At 37.3% G+C, this 15,645-nt stretch overlaps 1 protein-coding gene across 1 annotated transcript in view; it reads left to right on the plus strand.

Moving 5' to 3' along the window:
• LOC115885951 (pyrroline-5-carboxylate reductase) overlaps positions 1-15,645 on the plus strand; it is a 34,073-nt gene that overhangs the window by 8,514 nt on the left and 9,914 nt on the right. Inside the window, exons 2-4 of the mRNA XM_030904988.1 lie at positions 8,535-8,605; positions 10,816-10,998; positions 13,557-13,769. Of these exons, the coding sequence (XP_030760848.1) occupies positions 8,535-8,605; positions 10,816-10,998; positions 13,557-13,769 (467 nt within the window). The remainder of the gene's footprint in view (positions 1-8,534; positions 8,606-10,815; positions 10,999-13,556; positions 13,770-15,645) is intronic.

Consider the following 15,645-nt stretch of genomic DNA (forward strand, 5'->3'; position numbering starts at 1 on the left):
TATTAGTATGTTGTAATGGAATAAAAATATCATGATCGTGTTTCTTTTAATAATAAAAAGCAGTTTGGCAACGTCAGTTTTAGAAATATGCCGGCGTAGTACAACGGATTTCGAGGATGAATGAAAATTCCTAGATGCTCCTGTTGCGATGTGGTTGCGATGTTGCTATGCCGCCGATCAAGCTCCGTATTCTTTATTTGCAGTATTATAGTATTTTTGCGTTATTTTGTGGACTTCTGCGGACATTAATTTGAAAATATGGTGCATTCATGTATTGTGTACAAGAGAGTGTATCATTTAAATCCAAATTTAACTTTTCACCGGTAAATAAAAATAAGTAGGGTTAGGTATATTATTATATCCTCTTCTCTGTAGAATAGAGGCGGACCTAGACATAAAAAATAGCAGATTTTTAAATTATATTTATTTTTAGGTTTATTTTTTAAATTGGATATTTATTAATTTATTATGCTTTTTAAATTATATATTTATTAATTAAATTATTTGTAGAAAAAAGGTACATGGTACGTACTAATTACTAATAACTTAATAACAATTTCTGTTTCCCTTTTAAGAAAGGGTATTGAATAAGTATAATCTAGGTACCCACTTGGGTTTGACAAATCATTACCTACCTTTTGTGAAAATTTTATTGGGGTGTACCAAAAATATGCACTTTTTATTATTTATAAACAATATGAATTTTCCTTCGCAAACCAGTATTAATTTTATTTTTTTTAATTCTGTTTATTTTTATAATTTAATTTATTTCTATCTTGTTTTTGGGGTCGCACCACTCTGGTACTTTGTATCATTGTATCGGTTTTTTTAATCGCATTGCGATCCCTTTAGACACACATTTTAGTAGTTGTAAAATTAATATAGGTATATAATAAATATACATATAATAATAAAGTTTTTATCAAAAATATGTGAAGTCTACAAATATTAGTTTTTGGTAAAATATTGTGTTACTAGGTTAAAATAACTATTTTATTTTGTTATTGCTAATAGAGGGAGTCTTATTCACCGGAGATGAACAAGGTTTGGAACAAGATATTGAAACTGCATTTACTAATACACCCAAAATTTGATATTTTATTTAATAAAATAAAGTAAAAAACGCTTATTGATTTTTTTAATCGTTATTCTTATGTGAAAAGCCATCTTATAATAAAAAATTATGCCGGTTTTTATTTATTTCGCTATCCTCCCTCAACTTATTTTTTTCCTATTAATATCCTCCCTTAACTTTTTACAGTGCGACAAATATGTAAGTGTTATTATTATTTTTTTAAATTTATTAAACAATTATTTTAATTTCCTTAAAGTACTGTCGGTCGATCGGCACGCCACTGGAAATTGACCCAAACCGTCTAATCTTTGTAAACAACTACATTGTTGCCGTTGCGCCGATACCCTATTGCCTTCTTTATCCATTCTCTCTCGCACTCGTTGATTTTCGCAAAGCAATGTGTGATGAAGGTTTAGAGCGTTTTATGAATGGATCGTTGTATCTCCCGAGTTTAAATATCTTGGGCAAAAACCATCGTGGATCGTGGCATAACGTCTGTTTCCAATGTTTCATAGGCATTTCGTACATGTCCTTATATAAAATAAAGTTTCTTATATGCAACACACTGCATTTTATTTATAAAATTAAAAGAAAATAATAATTAATTTGAATAAATAATATTTGGCGATATAATTCCGAAAATAGCCGAACCGCTCCGAAATTTTCAAAAGGTTTGGGTCGCGACCGTAGAATAGCGCCAAATAGTGTTTACATTGTCCTTACGGGCACTTTGCAATCTAAACTTGTTTCATTTATCTATGAATTATAGTGTTTTATTTAAATCTGTTTAGGCATTTCAATTTTTTCTCTCAAATTAACCAATTCACTTAAATATGTTTTATATTAGCTTATCTTGCGTGTGCTTGGAAAATTTTTCTACACATGTTTTAGTTTTATTTACTTAAACGTCTGAAATCTGAATCTCATCGTTTCTTCTTTCAGACGGAATTTTTGTACATAAATATTAAAATTATTGACTTTCTTTAAAACAATCAAATTATCTCTAGTGTTTCTGATTTCTCCTTAAAGATAATCAAACATAGGTGGACTTTCTGGTTGCAGCTAGATTATTTTTGGAGTACTTTACCTGGTATTTTGTACTTTTGTATATTTCCACTGGAGACTCGTGATCTAAAAACGTGTCACAATACATAAACTAAAGTATAAACCTTATTATTCGAACAATTTGAAAACAATCATATCGATTACGATTAATAAAATATGAGACATATTCAAATCACAAAGTTTTTGTAAACTTTGATTACAAAAATTTCCATAGATCTTTTTTATTATTAGACTAGTCACTACACTTGACCTTATCCATATCATTAGTATTTTATTTATAAGTAATCATACGTGAAAGAACATAATAACCACTAGTGCCTTAGTGCAGTGGTCTCCTGTAAAATTAGTAAAATGGCGCTTATCATATTGTTACGGAGTCCGTGGGTCCACTAATTTAAACTCACGATAAAATACTTAACGAATTTATTTTCTCACTTTATACACAATTACTAACTTATAACACACAACAAACTAACTATTTATAAGATTCCTTCACCAAATTGTCCGATTTTCAATTTTCACGCGGTATATTCAAATTTCAAAAACTGTCTCCGTTGTCGATGGCTCCGGCTTATATACTCTATTGACTGCTTCTCGAAATTTCTCCAATTCTCGGAAAGCGTACTTCTTCATACCAGACAATTCTATTGTCTGATTCCCTTACTTCTCGACTTGACTAAAAAGATGGCGCCTGAAAAAGTCTTTTTAATTTCTGGCGGATACGTTGCGGTTGTGCAGGCAACCAGTAATACATTTTTAATTTCTGGCGGATGCGCCATTTTCTTGACATTGCCCCCTTCTCAAATTTGATCGTCCCGATCAAGGTTCCTGTCTGGTATCTCTTCAATCGATCCAGATGAACTACTTTCATCTTACTTCTAGGGCTGCGTTGAATCCGGTACACAACATCATTTATCCTCTTGATGACTGTATAAGGACCTTCCCATGCTGGAGTTAACTTTGGGGACCTCCCTTTCTTGCGCTGTGGGTTATATAACCATACCATATCGTCCTGTTGAAATCCCGTAGAATTGGCTCTGAGGTCGTAACGAGCTTTCATCCGGTCACTGGCTAGCGTAATCTTACTTCTTACGGCCTTATGAATTTCCATTAACCTTTCCTTCAGTTCATCCGCGTAGTCCTCTACATTTGTGGTGCCGTCGTCTGGTGATCCGAACACCAAGTCACAAGGCAACCGTAATTCTCGACCAAATAAAATCTTCGATGGTGAAAGTCCGGTGGTGTTGTGAACTGCACTTCTATACGCCATTAGGAACAGCGGTATGTGTTGATCCCAATCTCTTTGATGTTCGGCCACCATTTTCGAGAGGTGTTCTTCAATGGTCTTATTGAATCTTTCGACCATCCCATCAGACTGCGGATGTAAAGCTGTTGTCCTAGTCTTGTGAATACCAAGCAGATCACACATCTTCTGGAACAGTCTTGACTCGAAGTTCCTTCCTTGGTCAGTGTGAAGCTCTAAGGGAATTCCAAATCTACTGAAGACATTATTGACCAATACTTCAGCTACAGTCGATGCTTCTTGGTTTGGAATGGCAAAAACTTCTGGCCATTTACTGAAATAATCCATCGCTACTAAAACGTACTTGTTGCCCTTGTGCGTTTCAGGGAATGGGCCTGCAATGTCAACAGCGATTCTTTCGAATGGCAGTCCAACGTTATATTGTTTCATTTTTCCCCTAGAGCGAGTGCTTGGTCCTTGGCTGGCTGCACAAGTTTTACATGTCGACACCATTTCTTGACATCTTCGCAATAATCCACCCAGTAAAAACGATCTCTCAGCTTGCTCAAGGTCTTGTTTACTCCAAGATGGGCTCCAGTTTTACCACCGTGAATTTCTTCCAATACCTGGGTAACTTTCTTCCTTGGTACCAGTAACTGAGTTGTTACTGTCCTGCCATCTGCACTTTCCCACGTGCGCTTTAACAATCCATTCTCAATCACCCGTGAATTCCACTGAGCCCAGAGAGCTTTGAAAACCAGCCCTCTGTCCGCAATATCCTGCCACGGTGGTCTCTCGCCGTTACCTTCCTTGAGCCGTAGTATTGCTCCGATGTCTGGATCTTCCATTTGATCTTTCCTCAATTGTGCCGTCGTCCACTGTTCATCGGTTCCAAGTTTAAAACTCCTTATCATGACAGTGTCTTCACGTTGTTCCCTTTTACAGCAGTGCTTACAATCGGTTTGACAGGGTCTTCTGGATAAACCGTCTGCGTTACCATGCATTTTTCCAGCACGATGTTGGATGGTAAAGTGATACTGTTGGAGCTTCTCGAGCCATCGTGCTATTTGACCTTCAGGTTGTTTCATCTCCATAAGCCACTTGAGAGCCGCATGATCTGTCCTAATTAAAAATTCTTGGCCGTACAGATATTTATGAAAATGATCAACTGCCTTCACAATTGCTAGCAGCTCCTTCCGGGTAACGCAGTAATTCCTTTCTGGTTTGGATAGAACTCGACTGTAATATTCTATCACTCGTTCTTCGCCATCTTGCACTTGTGATAGCACTGCACCTATGCCGATATTGCTGGCGTCGGTATCCAGGATATACCTCCCTTGTTGTTGCGGGTAGGCTAGAATAGGACTTGAACATAAAGCCGCCTTAAGTCTTCCAAAGGCTACATCACAATCGGTGTTCCATTCGTAGCCGACTTCATCACCTGTAAGTCTATGTAAGGGTGCAGCTATATTGGCAAATCCCTTGACAAATCTTCTGTAATAGGTGCATAAACCCAGAAAACTTCTAAGTTCATGTTTGTCGCGAGGTTTAGGCCAATCCTTGATCGCAGCGATTTTCTTCTGGTCGGTGTAAATTCCGTCTGCCGAAACTACATGACCCAAGAATTCCACTTGTCGCTGGAATAAGCTACACTTCTTCGGGTTCAAGTACAGGTGCGCATTCCTTATGCGGCCGAAGACTTCTTCTAAATTTCGCAAATGCTCCTCAAAAGTTCTTCCCATAACCAATACATCGTCGAGGTAAACCAAGCACGTTTTCCAAGTTAATCCTCTTAACACCACCTCCATGAGACGTTCGAAAGTGGCTGGAGCATTGCATAATCCAAACGGCATGACCTTGAATTGGTATAGTCCGTTTCCTGTAGAAAAAAAGCCGTCTTTTCTTTGTCTTCCTCGTCCAGACCAACTTGCCAGTATCCACTCTTTAAGTCGAGAGTGGAGAACCAGCACGAACCTGCGAGAGTTGTTAATGTGTCATCTATACGTGGCAGTGGGTAGCTATCTTTCTTAGTGACGTCATTGAGCTTCCTATAATCCACGCAGAATCGTGTACTACCATCTTTCTTCGTTACCAAAACAACAGGAGATGACCATGGACTCGATGATTCTTCGATAACTCCATCTTCTAGCATCTTATCTACCATTGTCTCCATTTCTTGTTGTTTGGAAAGGGGCACCCTTCTAGGACGTTGTCGAATCGGCTGAGCATGACCAGTATTAATCCGGTGCTTCACAAAATCCGTTCTTCCACTGTTGTTCTTCTCAAAAATACTGCCATGCTTTAGCAGGAACTGCTTGGCCTTCTGTTTCTCCTCAGGTGTTAGGTGATCCCATGGCTGTTCTAGATGTTTTAGTGTTTCTTGGGATGCCTTTTGTGTAACAGCTGACGACACTTCATCACATCGGGTGACACTTCTTACAGGTTCGCAGATGGCTATCTTGTCACCTTTTCGGATCTTGACACAATTCGGGAAAACATTCGCAATTCTGATCGGTATATTCTTGTCGGTGTTCACCAATGATTTTCCTACTAAGTACCTATCTTGTTTCTTGTCGCTACTTTGTACCATCCAACACAGCACCCAGCGATTTTCTCCACTTTACCGAATACGATCTTCTCGGTATTACCAGGTATCACCACAGTTTCCGCTGATCTTACATCCATTCTTCCTGGTCCTCGTCTGGAGATAACATGAACTCTTCATTTCCAATATTTAAGATATTTCTCTGGTGATCGAACGAAAATCCATGTTGACGAATCACATCCATGCCCAAGATGAAGTCATCTTCAATATCTGCCACTAAAACGCTATGCTGGAACTTCAAATTTCCTAACTTCAGTTCGACGATAGCCTCTCCGTACAACGGCCATTTCCCCCGTAACTGTACGTAAACACACTCTTCTTCTCAGAGGCACCAGCTTCAATCCTTGCACTGAGTTAGCCCGCACCAACGAAACCATAGCGCCAGTGTCCACTGTCATTCGGATTCCCTTTCCATTGACTTTCCCGTCGATCACCAAACTGTCAGCGGTTCTTCCTAGATTTCTAATGGAAAAAATCCTTGGGGCTCTGTTCTCCCCAGTCAATACTCGCCCCTTAGTATTGACTGATTTTAGTTTTCCTGGTGCCTACGTTCTCTGGATGGTGAACGGGATCGCATTTGAACGCGGCAATACCGTTTAATGTGGCCATTCCTGCCACCTCTAAAGCACCTTATGTCCTGGAATCTTCTCTGGTTTTCTGTCTGGGTGTTGCTGACTCCCTTGTTTATTAGTAGCTCACATAGTTTGTCGACTTTCTTACACATCTCCTCCAAACCTCTGTGAGTGTTTTCGGGCTGTTCCTCGACCGCTACCGATCTTATCTTCGGTCTAGGGATGGCGCTAAAAGCAGCTTCGATTTCCAGCGCCCTGACCAGTGCTTCGCTGCTGGTAGAAAATCGGGATATTTGCAGCGCCCTCTGTAATTCGTTGTCCCTCAGTCCGCTGATAAAGCACTGAGCAGCGAGTTCCTCCCTAAATCCTTCCGGTGCTTCTGGATATGCCAGGTGTACCAGCCGACGTAAGTCTGCTTCAAATTCCTGCAGACTCTCTCCGGACCTCTGCATGCGTGTCTTGATCTGGGCCTGGTAAAGTTGACGTCGATGTTGGTCGCCATATCTTCGGTCCAATGCAGTAACCAAGGTTTCGTACTCCTGCTGTTGGGCTGCAGGAATAGTTTGTAGCAATTCCAGGGCAGGGCCACGCAGCGCGATGACGAGTGCCGCTGCTTTCTCCTGGTCAGTCCATCCATTGGCAGCAGCCGCTGCTTCAAACTGGCGGTGGTACATCGTCCAGGTGGTTTGTCCATCGTAGGTCGGGGCCTTGAGGTTTGCAGTTCCATGAACGCCAGGTGTCTTTACTTGTACCTTGGTCTTCTGTAGGTCCATCTCTAATTTTTCCATTTTCTGCTGAAGGCGTTCCTCAAGATCTTCTACGGCTTCTTGAAGGTGGATGTCTTGCCTTTTTTCAGTTCTTCAAAGTTCTTCTTAAATCGGTTTTGATCTTCTAATTTTTCTTTCTGGCGACGCACTTCTAAATCTTCAACAATTTTTCTCCAACCGTTCTTGTCTAATTTCTTGATTTTCAAGAATTTTCTGAAGCCGGTCCTGTTCTTCTTGTTTGTCGTGCTCTCGTTGAACTTTGAAATCTTCCAGAATTTTCTCAAGCCGGTCCTGTTCTTCTTGTTTGTCTTGTTGTCGTTGAATTTTCAAATCTTCGAAAATTTTGTCTTGCCGGTCCTGTTCTTCTTGTTTGTCTTGTTGTCGTTGAACTTTCAAATCTTCGAAAATGTTCTCAAGCCGGTCTTGTTCTTGTTGACGTCGTAGTTTTTCCTCTTCCTTTTCTGTTTCTAATCGGGCTCGCTCTTCTTCTCGTTCTTTACGGAGTCTTTCTTGTTCTTCTGCTTTCTCCCTTCTCATATTCTCCATAAAATCGCCTAATAGTTTGCTTACTTCCTCCATTTTCTTCGCTTGTTCCCTTGTACCAACCATAAAAATACTCTAATCCGGTCTAAAAATCGTCCAATCCACTTAATTTCTTCTTAAAATCCTCTTGAATCGCACTTCCGACACCAATTGTTACGGATTCCGTGGGTCCACTAATTTAAACTCACGATAAAATACTTAACGAATTTATTTTCTCACTTTATACACAATTACTAACTTATAACACACAACAAACTAACTATTTATAAGATTCCTTCACCAAATTGTCCGATTTTCAATTTTCACGCGGTATATTCAAATTTCAAAAAACTGTCTCCGTTGTCGATGGCTCCGGCTTATATACTCTATTGACTGCTTCTCGAAATTTCTCCAATTCTCGGAAAGCGTACTTCTTCATACCAGACAATTCTATTGTCTGATTCCCTTACTTCTCGACTTGACTAAAAGATGGCGCCTGAAAAAGTCTTTTAATTTCTGGCGGATACGTTGCGGTTGTGCAGGCAACCAGTAATACATTTTTAATTTCTGGCGGATGCGCCATTTTTCTTGACAATATTTTTCCCCTGTACCCTTCAATTGCAAGATTTTTTCCTATTTTTTAATAATTATTTATAACAACTTATTTTTGTAAATCTCTTTATAGGCTTAGCAAAAGGAGAAACTATAATATCCAGTTGCCACCCCACCGATCTTGTTAGTCTGCAAGCTTTTAAGGTAAGAGAGGGAATTTTCTAGAGAGTACCAGAGTTATATGTCTTAAAATTAGAAAACCCAAACGATCGAAAAAAAGGGCGTCACAGACCAAGGATACTATATAGAGATAAGGATAGTTCGATTCCTATCTTCCTGCACTGTCAGTTTTTTTACGTCATCTAGGGACCGAGTTGAAGTTGGCGCTAAAGATTTTAGACAGTGACAGTTATTTTTGCGTTTGACGGACGAGCGCACAGTGCGGTAGAAGATAAATCTAGCGGGACAAAACCGTTTGGTTAGAAACGAGGGGTGTCTCACTAGGGAAAAAAATGTACATACAAATGTACTGCCAAAATATCCTTCCACTGCTAAGCGACTGCCAATGACTATGAAGAAGACTACCTATGACTGCCATGTAATTATTATAGGCGACTGCCAGAATAGAGACTGCCAATGACTGCCAGCGACTGCCAAGAAAATGCACATGTAATTCCAATAGTGAGACACCCCTCGGTTAGAAATAAGCAAAAAAATGTGTACTGATAAGAATAAATAGTAGACATTCCAATTGATATAAAAATGCATGAATATTTTTTGTATTTCGATACATTTTTATCAACCAAATTTGGTCGTTTTCTACTCAGCAAGGCAGAGATCATACGAAAACAAAATATTTACAAGTGCTTATACATTTTATTCCAAAGCCAAATTATGTTGAAGATTGACAAAGGGATGTATTTTTCTACTGTACGTATATTATTTGTTAAAATCCTTCGTGCCTTTGTTCTGCAGATATCAAACTTTCACTTTTTTTCAAATATCGATATATTATTGAATGATGTAGATCTTTTGAGTTACCAATAGTTACCAACACAGATAGTCACAGTCACAGGAAGTTCAAGCTTACCAGGTGAATGCCCAAAAGTTTTATTTCAACTGGATAGTATAAAAACGAAACAAAGACTCGTTAAATGGTTAATTGAAGAGCATTCAAAAGAAGAATTGGGTTTTGCAAGTACTATGAGCTTTAGGGCTAGTGGGAGTAAGGATATACTGCTGTAATTGTCGAAATCTTAACTTCATCGAAAGGCACTGAGTTTAAAAAATTAATAGCTACAAGACGCGGAAAGGCCCGGCCTTCGGACTTGGCCTTGAGGCCGGGGCTTTCCCCCAAATTACCATATCGGAAATATATTCGCAGACTTTGCCTTTCACGCAAACCTATGGTATATTAGTATAGTATTTGGGTTAAAGGCCCGGACCCAAGGCCAAGTCCGAAGGCCGGGCCTTTCGTGTTTGGGCAGCTAATGAATGACACCAATACTTAGTTCGGTAATTTTCCTTAAGACAAAATTATCCGAATGATGTTCTAGTTAAATAAAGCATGATGATATGCTAAAGCCTTTTTTCTCTGTCTGATAATTTATAATAAAACTAGATGATTATTACTAGTTTTAATAAAAGTTTAAAAAATTGTCTTAGATACTTACTATATATGAATTTACAATTACCGAGTGTTAAAATTAAAATATCTATCTTATTTATTATTTTCAAAATAAAATAGAATTTTTTAAAATAAAATATACAGGGTGTCACACGATTACAAAGTAATTAAAAAATAACTGCTAAAGAGTTTTTTATAAGTATTTCACCTGGTATCATAATTTTATGTATTTGGCAATAGTTTACAGTACGGTTTTTGTGTGTCGTGTACGAATAATATCATAGTTTTATTATCTAGTATTTATTTATTTATTAATAAATTAAATTGTTAATAAATAAATAAATTTAACCATATGGTTGCTATATATTAGAACATTTGCTACGTTCTTAGATTTTAAGTCCCAATCATCGCTCCTGCGATTTTGTCCCGCTAGAATAACCGTCCGCCGCACTGTGGAGCGCTAGTCCCTGCATGACGTAAGCATCCACGGCGACTACGACAGCGGCGATTTGACGCGATCGAACAGTCCTTTAGAATATATACCTGTGATATATACCTACAGTCCTTGGTCACAGACAGCTGGGGAATGATCATCGATTATAATGTTGGTGAGGTCAAGCTCTAGACGTCATTACTTGTCCCGTATTCTTCTTTATTTTTTATTAAGTTTTATGTCATTTTTTGATATAGATTGACCTCACCAAATTTATCATAGATTGTTATTTCTCAGCCGTCTTTGACGCCGTTTTTTGACCCCAACGTACTACGGCCCTTTTTACTGTTTTAGGATCTTGGAGCCGAATCAATAACCGAGAATCTCCCAGTGGTGCAAAAGTCTGAAGTTGTCATTGTTGCCGTGAAGCCGTATATAGTTCCTATAGCTTTAGCTGATGTGAAGAAGTCAGGAGTGGATGCTGATAAGTTGTTTCTGTCTGTTGCGATGGGTGTCACCACTAAGCAATTAGAACAGGTATGTACTATTAGGGATGCCACGATGGTCTCTCGCCGTTACCTTCCTTGAGCCGTAGTATATTGCTCCCAGGTCTGGAAAATCCATTTGTTCATTCTTCATTTGTGTCGTCGTCCAATGTTCAACAGCTCTAAGTTTAAAACTCCTTATCATGGCAGTGCCTCCGCGTTGTTCCATTTTACAGCAGTGCTTACAATCGGTTTGACAGGGTTTTCTGGATAAAGCGCCTGCGTTACACATTTTTCCAGCATGATATTGGATGGCAAAGTGATATTGCTGTAGCTTCTCTAGCCATCCTGCCTTTATTTGTCCTTCAGGATCTAAACATATTCATGGCAACACTCTCTATTATAGTGGACAGCAAACTGTAAGAAAGAGGAATGGATGTTAGATACCAGATACCAGGTATGACGGAAGTCTGTTCAACCTAAAAAGACTCAGGGCAAAAATACGTATAAAATTCATCACAGAACTCCAATACGTTGATGACTTCGCTCTAGTTGCAAGTACGCTACAGCAATTACAGGAAATACTGAACACATATACTTGGGCAAACGAGACTTGGGGCCTTAAGCTGAACATCGATAAAACTAAAATCATGTGCACTCCCCCGGAAAATTATAACAGCGCTATAAAAATCGGAGAAGAACTATTGGCATATGTATCGGAATTTAATTACCTCGGCAGTTTAGTTTCGGAAAAAGCAATTAGCAGCGCATTCTTCAAGAGCATTCTGGAAATTAAAAGACACGGTTTTCTACAATCATGACTTGAGCACAAAAACGAAACTTGCAGTGTATCGAGCAGTAATAATCCCCACTATACTATACCCCGCTTTGGGTCGGCGTTTACATGTATAGGAGTGAGTCGTTATGGCAATCTAGTAAGTTGGAGTGAGCAAAAATACGAGTGTTTATTACATAACTACTTAATCTGACGCTAGATTCAGATTCCATGCGCTTGGGAAAATACTCGCCTTCTGTCTTTATTCAGTACATCTTATTTTACTAAGCGTGCTGACCGTACTCTTCGTACACATGTAAACCGGCACCCAAGACCAGAAATGCCGACCCTTAGCCGTACCTCCGGCATACGAGCGGTTTAAACAAGTGGCAACAGAGACACCTTAGACAACTGTTAAGAATTAAATTGCACCACCATGTCTCAAACGTATCAGTCCTTGAAAAGGCAGGCTGGGAGAGCGCTGAAGTCATGATTACTAAATCTCGCTTAAGATGAGCTGGCCACGTATGCAGGATGCAAGAAAACTGCCTACCGAAATCGCTTCTTTACGGTGAACTTGTAGAGGGTAACAGGAAACCGGGTGGACAACTCAAAAGATACAAGGATGTTATCCATGAAAACTTAAAGGGGATAAGTATGCAGCATCAGTGGGAGGAAGCAGCGCACAATAGTACGTAATGGAGGAGAATTGTAAACTCAGTTAACAACGACAATCAAAAAGTAAAGAGGCAAGAATCTGATGAGATTTTTGAATGTCCGGAGTGCGGAAGAGAGATAACATCACGTATCGGGCTTTTCAGTCACAGAAAAGCGTGTCAAATACTCGTCAGCGAGTAATGGCAGTAAGTAAGAAAGTTCAGGTTCCTTCATTTCCATAAGCCACTTGAGAGCCGTATGATCTGTCCTAATTAAAAATTCTTGGCCGTACAAAGATTTATGGAAACGATCCACTGCCTCACAATTGGTAGCAGCTCCTTCCGGATAATGCAGTAAATTCCTTTCTGGTTTTGGATAGAATGAGACTGTAATATTCTCGTACATCACTCGTTCTTTGCCATCTTGTATTTGGGATATACCACCCTTGTTGTTGCGGGTAGGCTAAAATAGGACTTGAACATCGAGCCGCCTTAAGTCTTACAAAGGCTACATCACAATCACAAGTATTCCATTCATCACCTGTAGGCTTATGTAGGGCGCAGCTAGGTTGGCAAATTTCTTGACAAATCTTCTGTAATATTATTTTTACAGATTTACATTATGCATCTGATAACTCTTCGTGCCTGTATTACTCTGTTGTTTATTTCTCTATCGTCCGTTCCATCTCCTGTAAATATCGATCCCAGGTACCTGTAATCTTCACATGCCCTAATTTCCATATTATTGCCTAAAATAAGATTTTCTGTATTAGCTCCAATTGGAAGGTATTTTGTTTTTTCTGTATTTACTCTGAGACCCCATTTAGCATATTCTTCAATTATTTTCCGCACCATATATTCCATGTCATCTTTGTCGTTTGCAATTATGGCCTGGTCGTCTGCAAATTGATATTTATTTATACCATATCTATTTAATACGGTATTTATAGTGGTGCAATTACAAAAAATGCCATTTTAAATGTTATCTTTAAATAAGGAACAAAAATATCTAGAATTTTTGAAAATGTTTACTTAACATTGATTTCAAGGAAAGAATCGAAGCACCCAAACAATTCTAGTACTAGAAAAATTGAAGTACGTCTTTAAGTAGATAATATATAGAAGTACCGTAGTACTTTCAAGCGTTTCACAATGTAGTAATAACATTTTCATAAACAGCTGCTGCCAAAACAGGCCAGGGTGATCCGAGTGATGCCCAATACGCCGGCCTTGGTTCAAAGTGGTGCCTCGGTGTTCGTGAAGGGTGCTGCGGCAACCGACCGTGACGTTAACATCACCAAAAAGCTTCTTCAGAGTATCGGAATCTGCGAGGAGGTTTCGGAGGCTTGGATGGACGCCGTGACAGCATTGAGTGGATCTGGACCAGCATACGTAAGTGTTTTAAATGAAATATACCTAAATAACATCAGTTAATATATTATAATCAATTTTTCATTCCGTTCATTTGGAATTAACTCAAAATAAAACACTAAATCACCACAATACACCAAAACACTTTTTTCTTTTGTTCTGGACGCGCGCGGACGATGTTAGCATCATCGTTTATTGTGGTGATTTAGTGTTTTATTTTGCTAACACCAAAGGTTCTAACCCTAACTGTAATGGAGCTAACTCTAACTCTACTAGGATGTTCACCACATACGACACGGAATATTGTAGCTAAACGATTAGATTTTTACAAATTGTAAGTTTTGGGTTCGTTGAAGGACTATTAGAGCTACAATTTAAAAATATTTTTACAAGATACAGAGTGTCCCAAATAAGTAAAAAATAGTATATTTGTATTTTTTTAAATGGAAACACCCTGTATATTATTCTATTTTTAGATTCTACGATTGAAATAAAGGTAAATTTAAACCAAACCTTACCGTTTTTGAAGTATTTTCATTTTTATGAAATTTTAAGGTAAAATTAGTATTTTTTTTCCACAAGGGTATTACAATTTTTAATACTATATATTTATTGAAGTTTATTTATTGATCAGATATTGTGTTGCAATAATAAACAAAATACTACCTTATACAGAGTGTCTAAAATTTATATTAAATAATTACTAGCTTTAAACGGCAATAACTTGCTTAATTTAAATGGAGCACCCTGTATGTTTTATGAGAATCAGATGCACAATTTCATTATTTATCAAATTGTATTATACTATTTTTTTACCTATCTCTTCAAGTTTTCGTAAAAAAATAATTTTCTTATAATTTAGACCTCATTTATTACTATACCCATGGAATATTGACATTTTAGATTATTTTTGAAGATATAACAAATTTTCAAAGAGTACAGATACTATATTGTCGATATAGTTCGATTATATTCATTAAAAAAATAAAAAAAAACTGTTTAAATGTTTTATATTAAAGAGGATCAATAATTAATATGATCCCAGTATTTAAACACTACATTAATGTTAATTAATAATAATTACTCCAAATACTAAAAAACTGAATTTTGTATGTGTATATTTTTATTTATATTTTATTGAATTTTTTGACGAATGCTTATTTATGACAACAGAGACGTTCATTTTCATAACCTATTATTGTATTGAACTGTCAAATCCACATTTATTTAGAATAATTAAAACAATTAAGTATGTAATTAAATATTTTTGGGCGGAAATAATGGTGGCATATTTAATTGGTATACTATTTTACAAAGATTTAAATAGTTTTCTTTTTGTAAACAAATAAGCTTGCAATATTAATATTTTTACTACCTATACATTTTGTACATTTTTTTAAAGCAACAGCTTTAAAAAAATCTAATAAATGAGATCAAAATTATAAGAAAATGCATTTTCTACGAAAACTAGAAAAGATAAGTAAAAAATGGTATAATATAATTTGATAGACAATTAAATTGTGCATCTGATCCACTTAAAATATACAGGGTGTTCTATTTAAATTAAACAAGTTATTGCCGTTTAAAGCTAGTAATTATATAATATAATTTTTTGGACACTCTGTATAAGGTAGTATAATTTTTATTAATGCAACATAATATCTGATCAATAAATAATCTTCAGTAAATATTTAGTATTAAAAACTCCGATACCCTTGGAGAAATGAAGCCTTAAATGTTTTACTGCAATTTCACAAAATTGAAAATATTTCAAAAACGGTAAGGTTTAAGTGTGATAAACCGTAATCAATTTTGCCTTTATTTCAATCGAAGAATCTAAAAATAGAATAATATACAGGGTGTTTCATTAAAAAAAAATAATAGCTCCCGTATATAT

The sequence above is a fragment of the Sitophilus oryzae genome, unplaced genomic scaffold (assembly GCF_002938485.1).
Source record: "Sitophilus oryzae breed Bouriz unplaced genomic scaffold, Soryzae_2.0 scaffold_465_pilon_pilon, whole genome shotgun sequence".
Taxonomy (NCBI): domain Eukaryota; kingdom Metazoa; phylum Arthropoda; class Insecta; order Coleoptera; family Curculionidae; genus Sitophilus; species Sitophilus oryzae.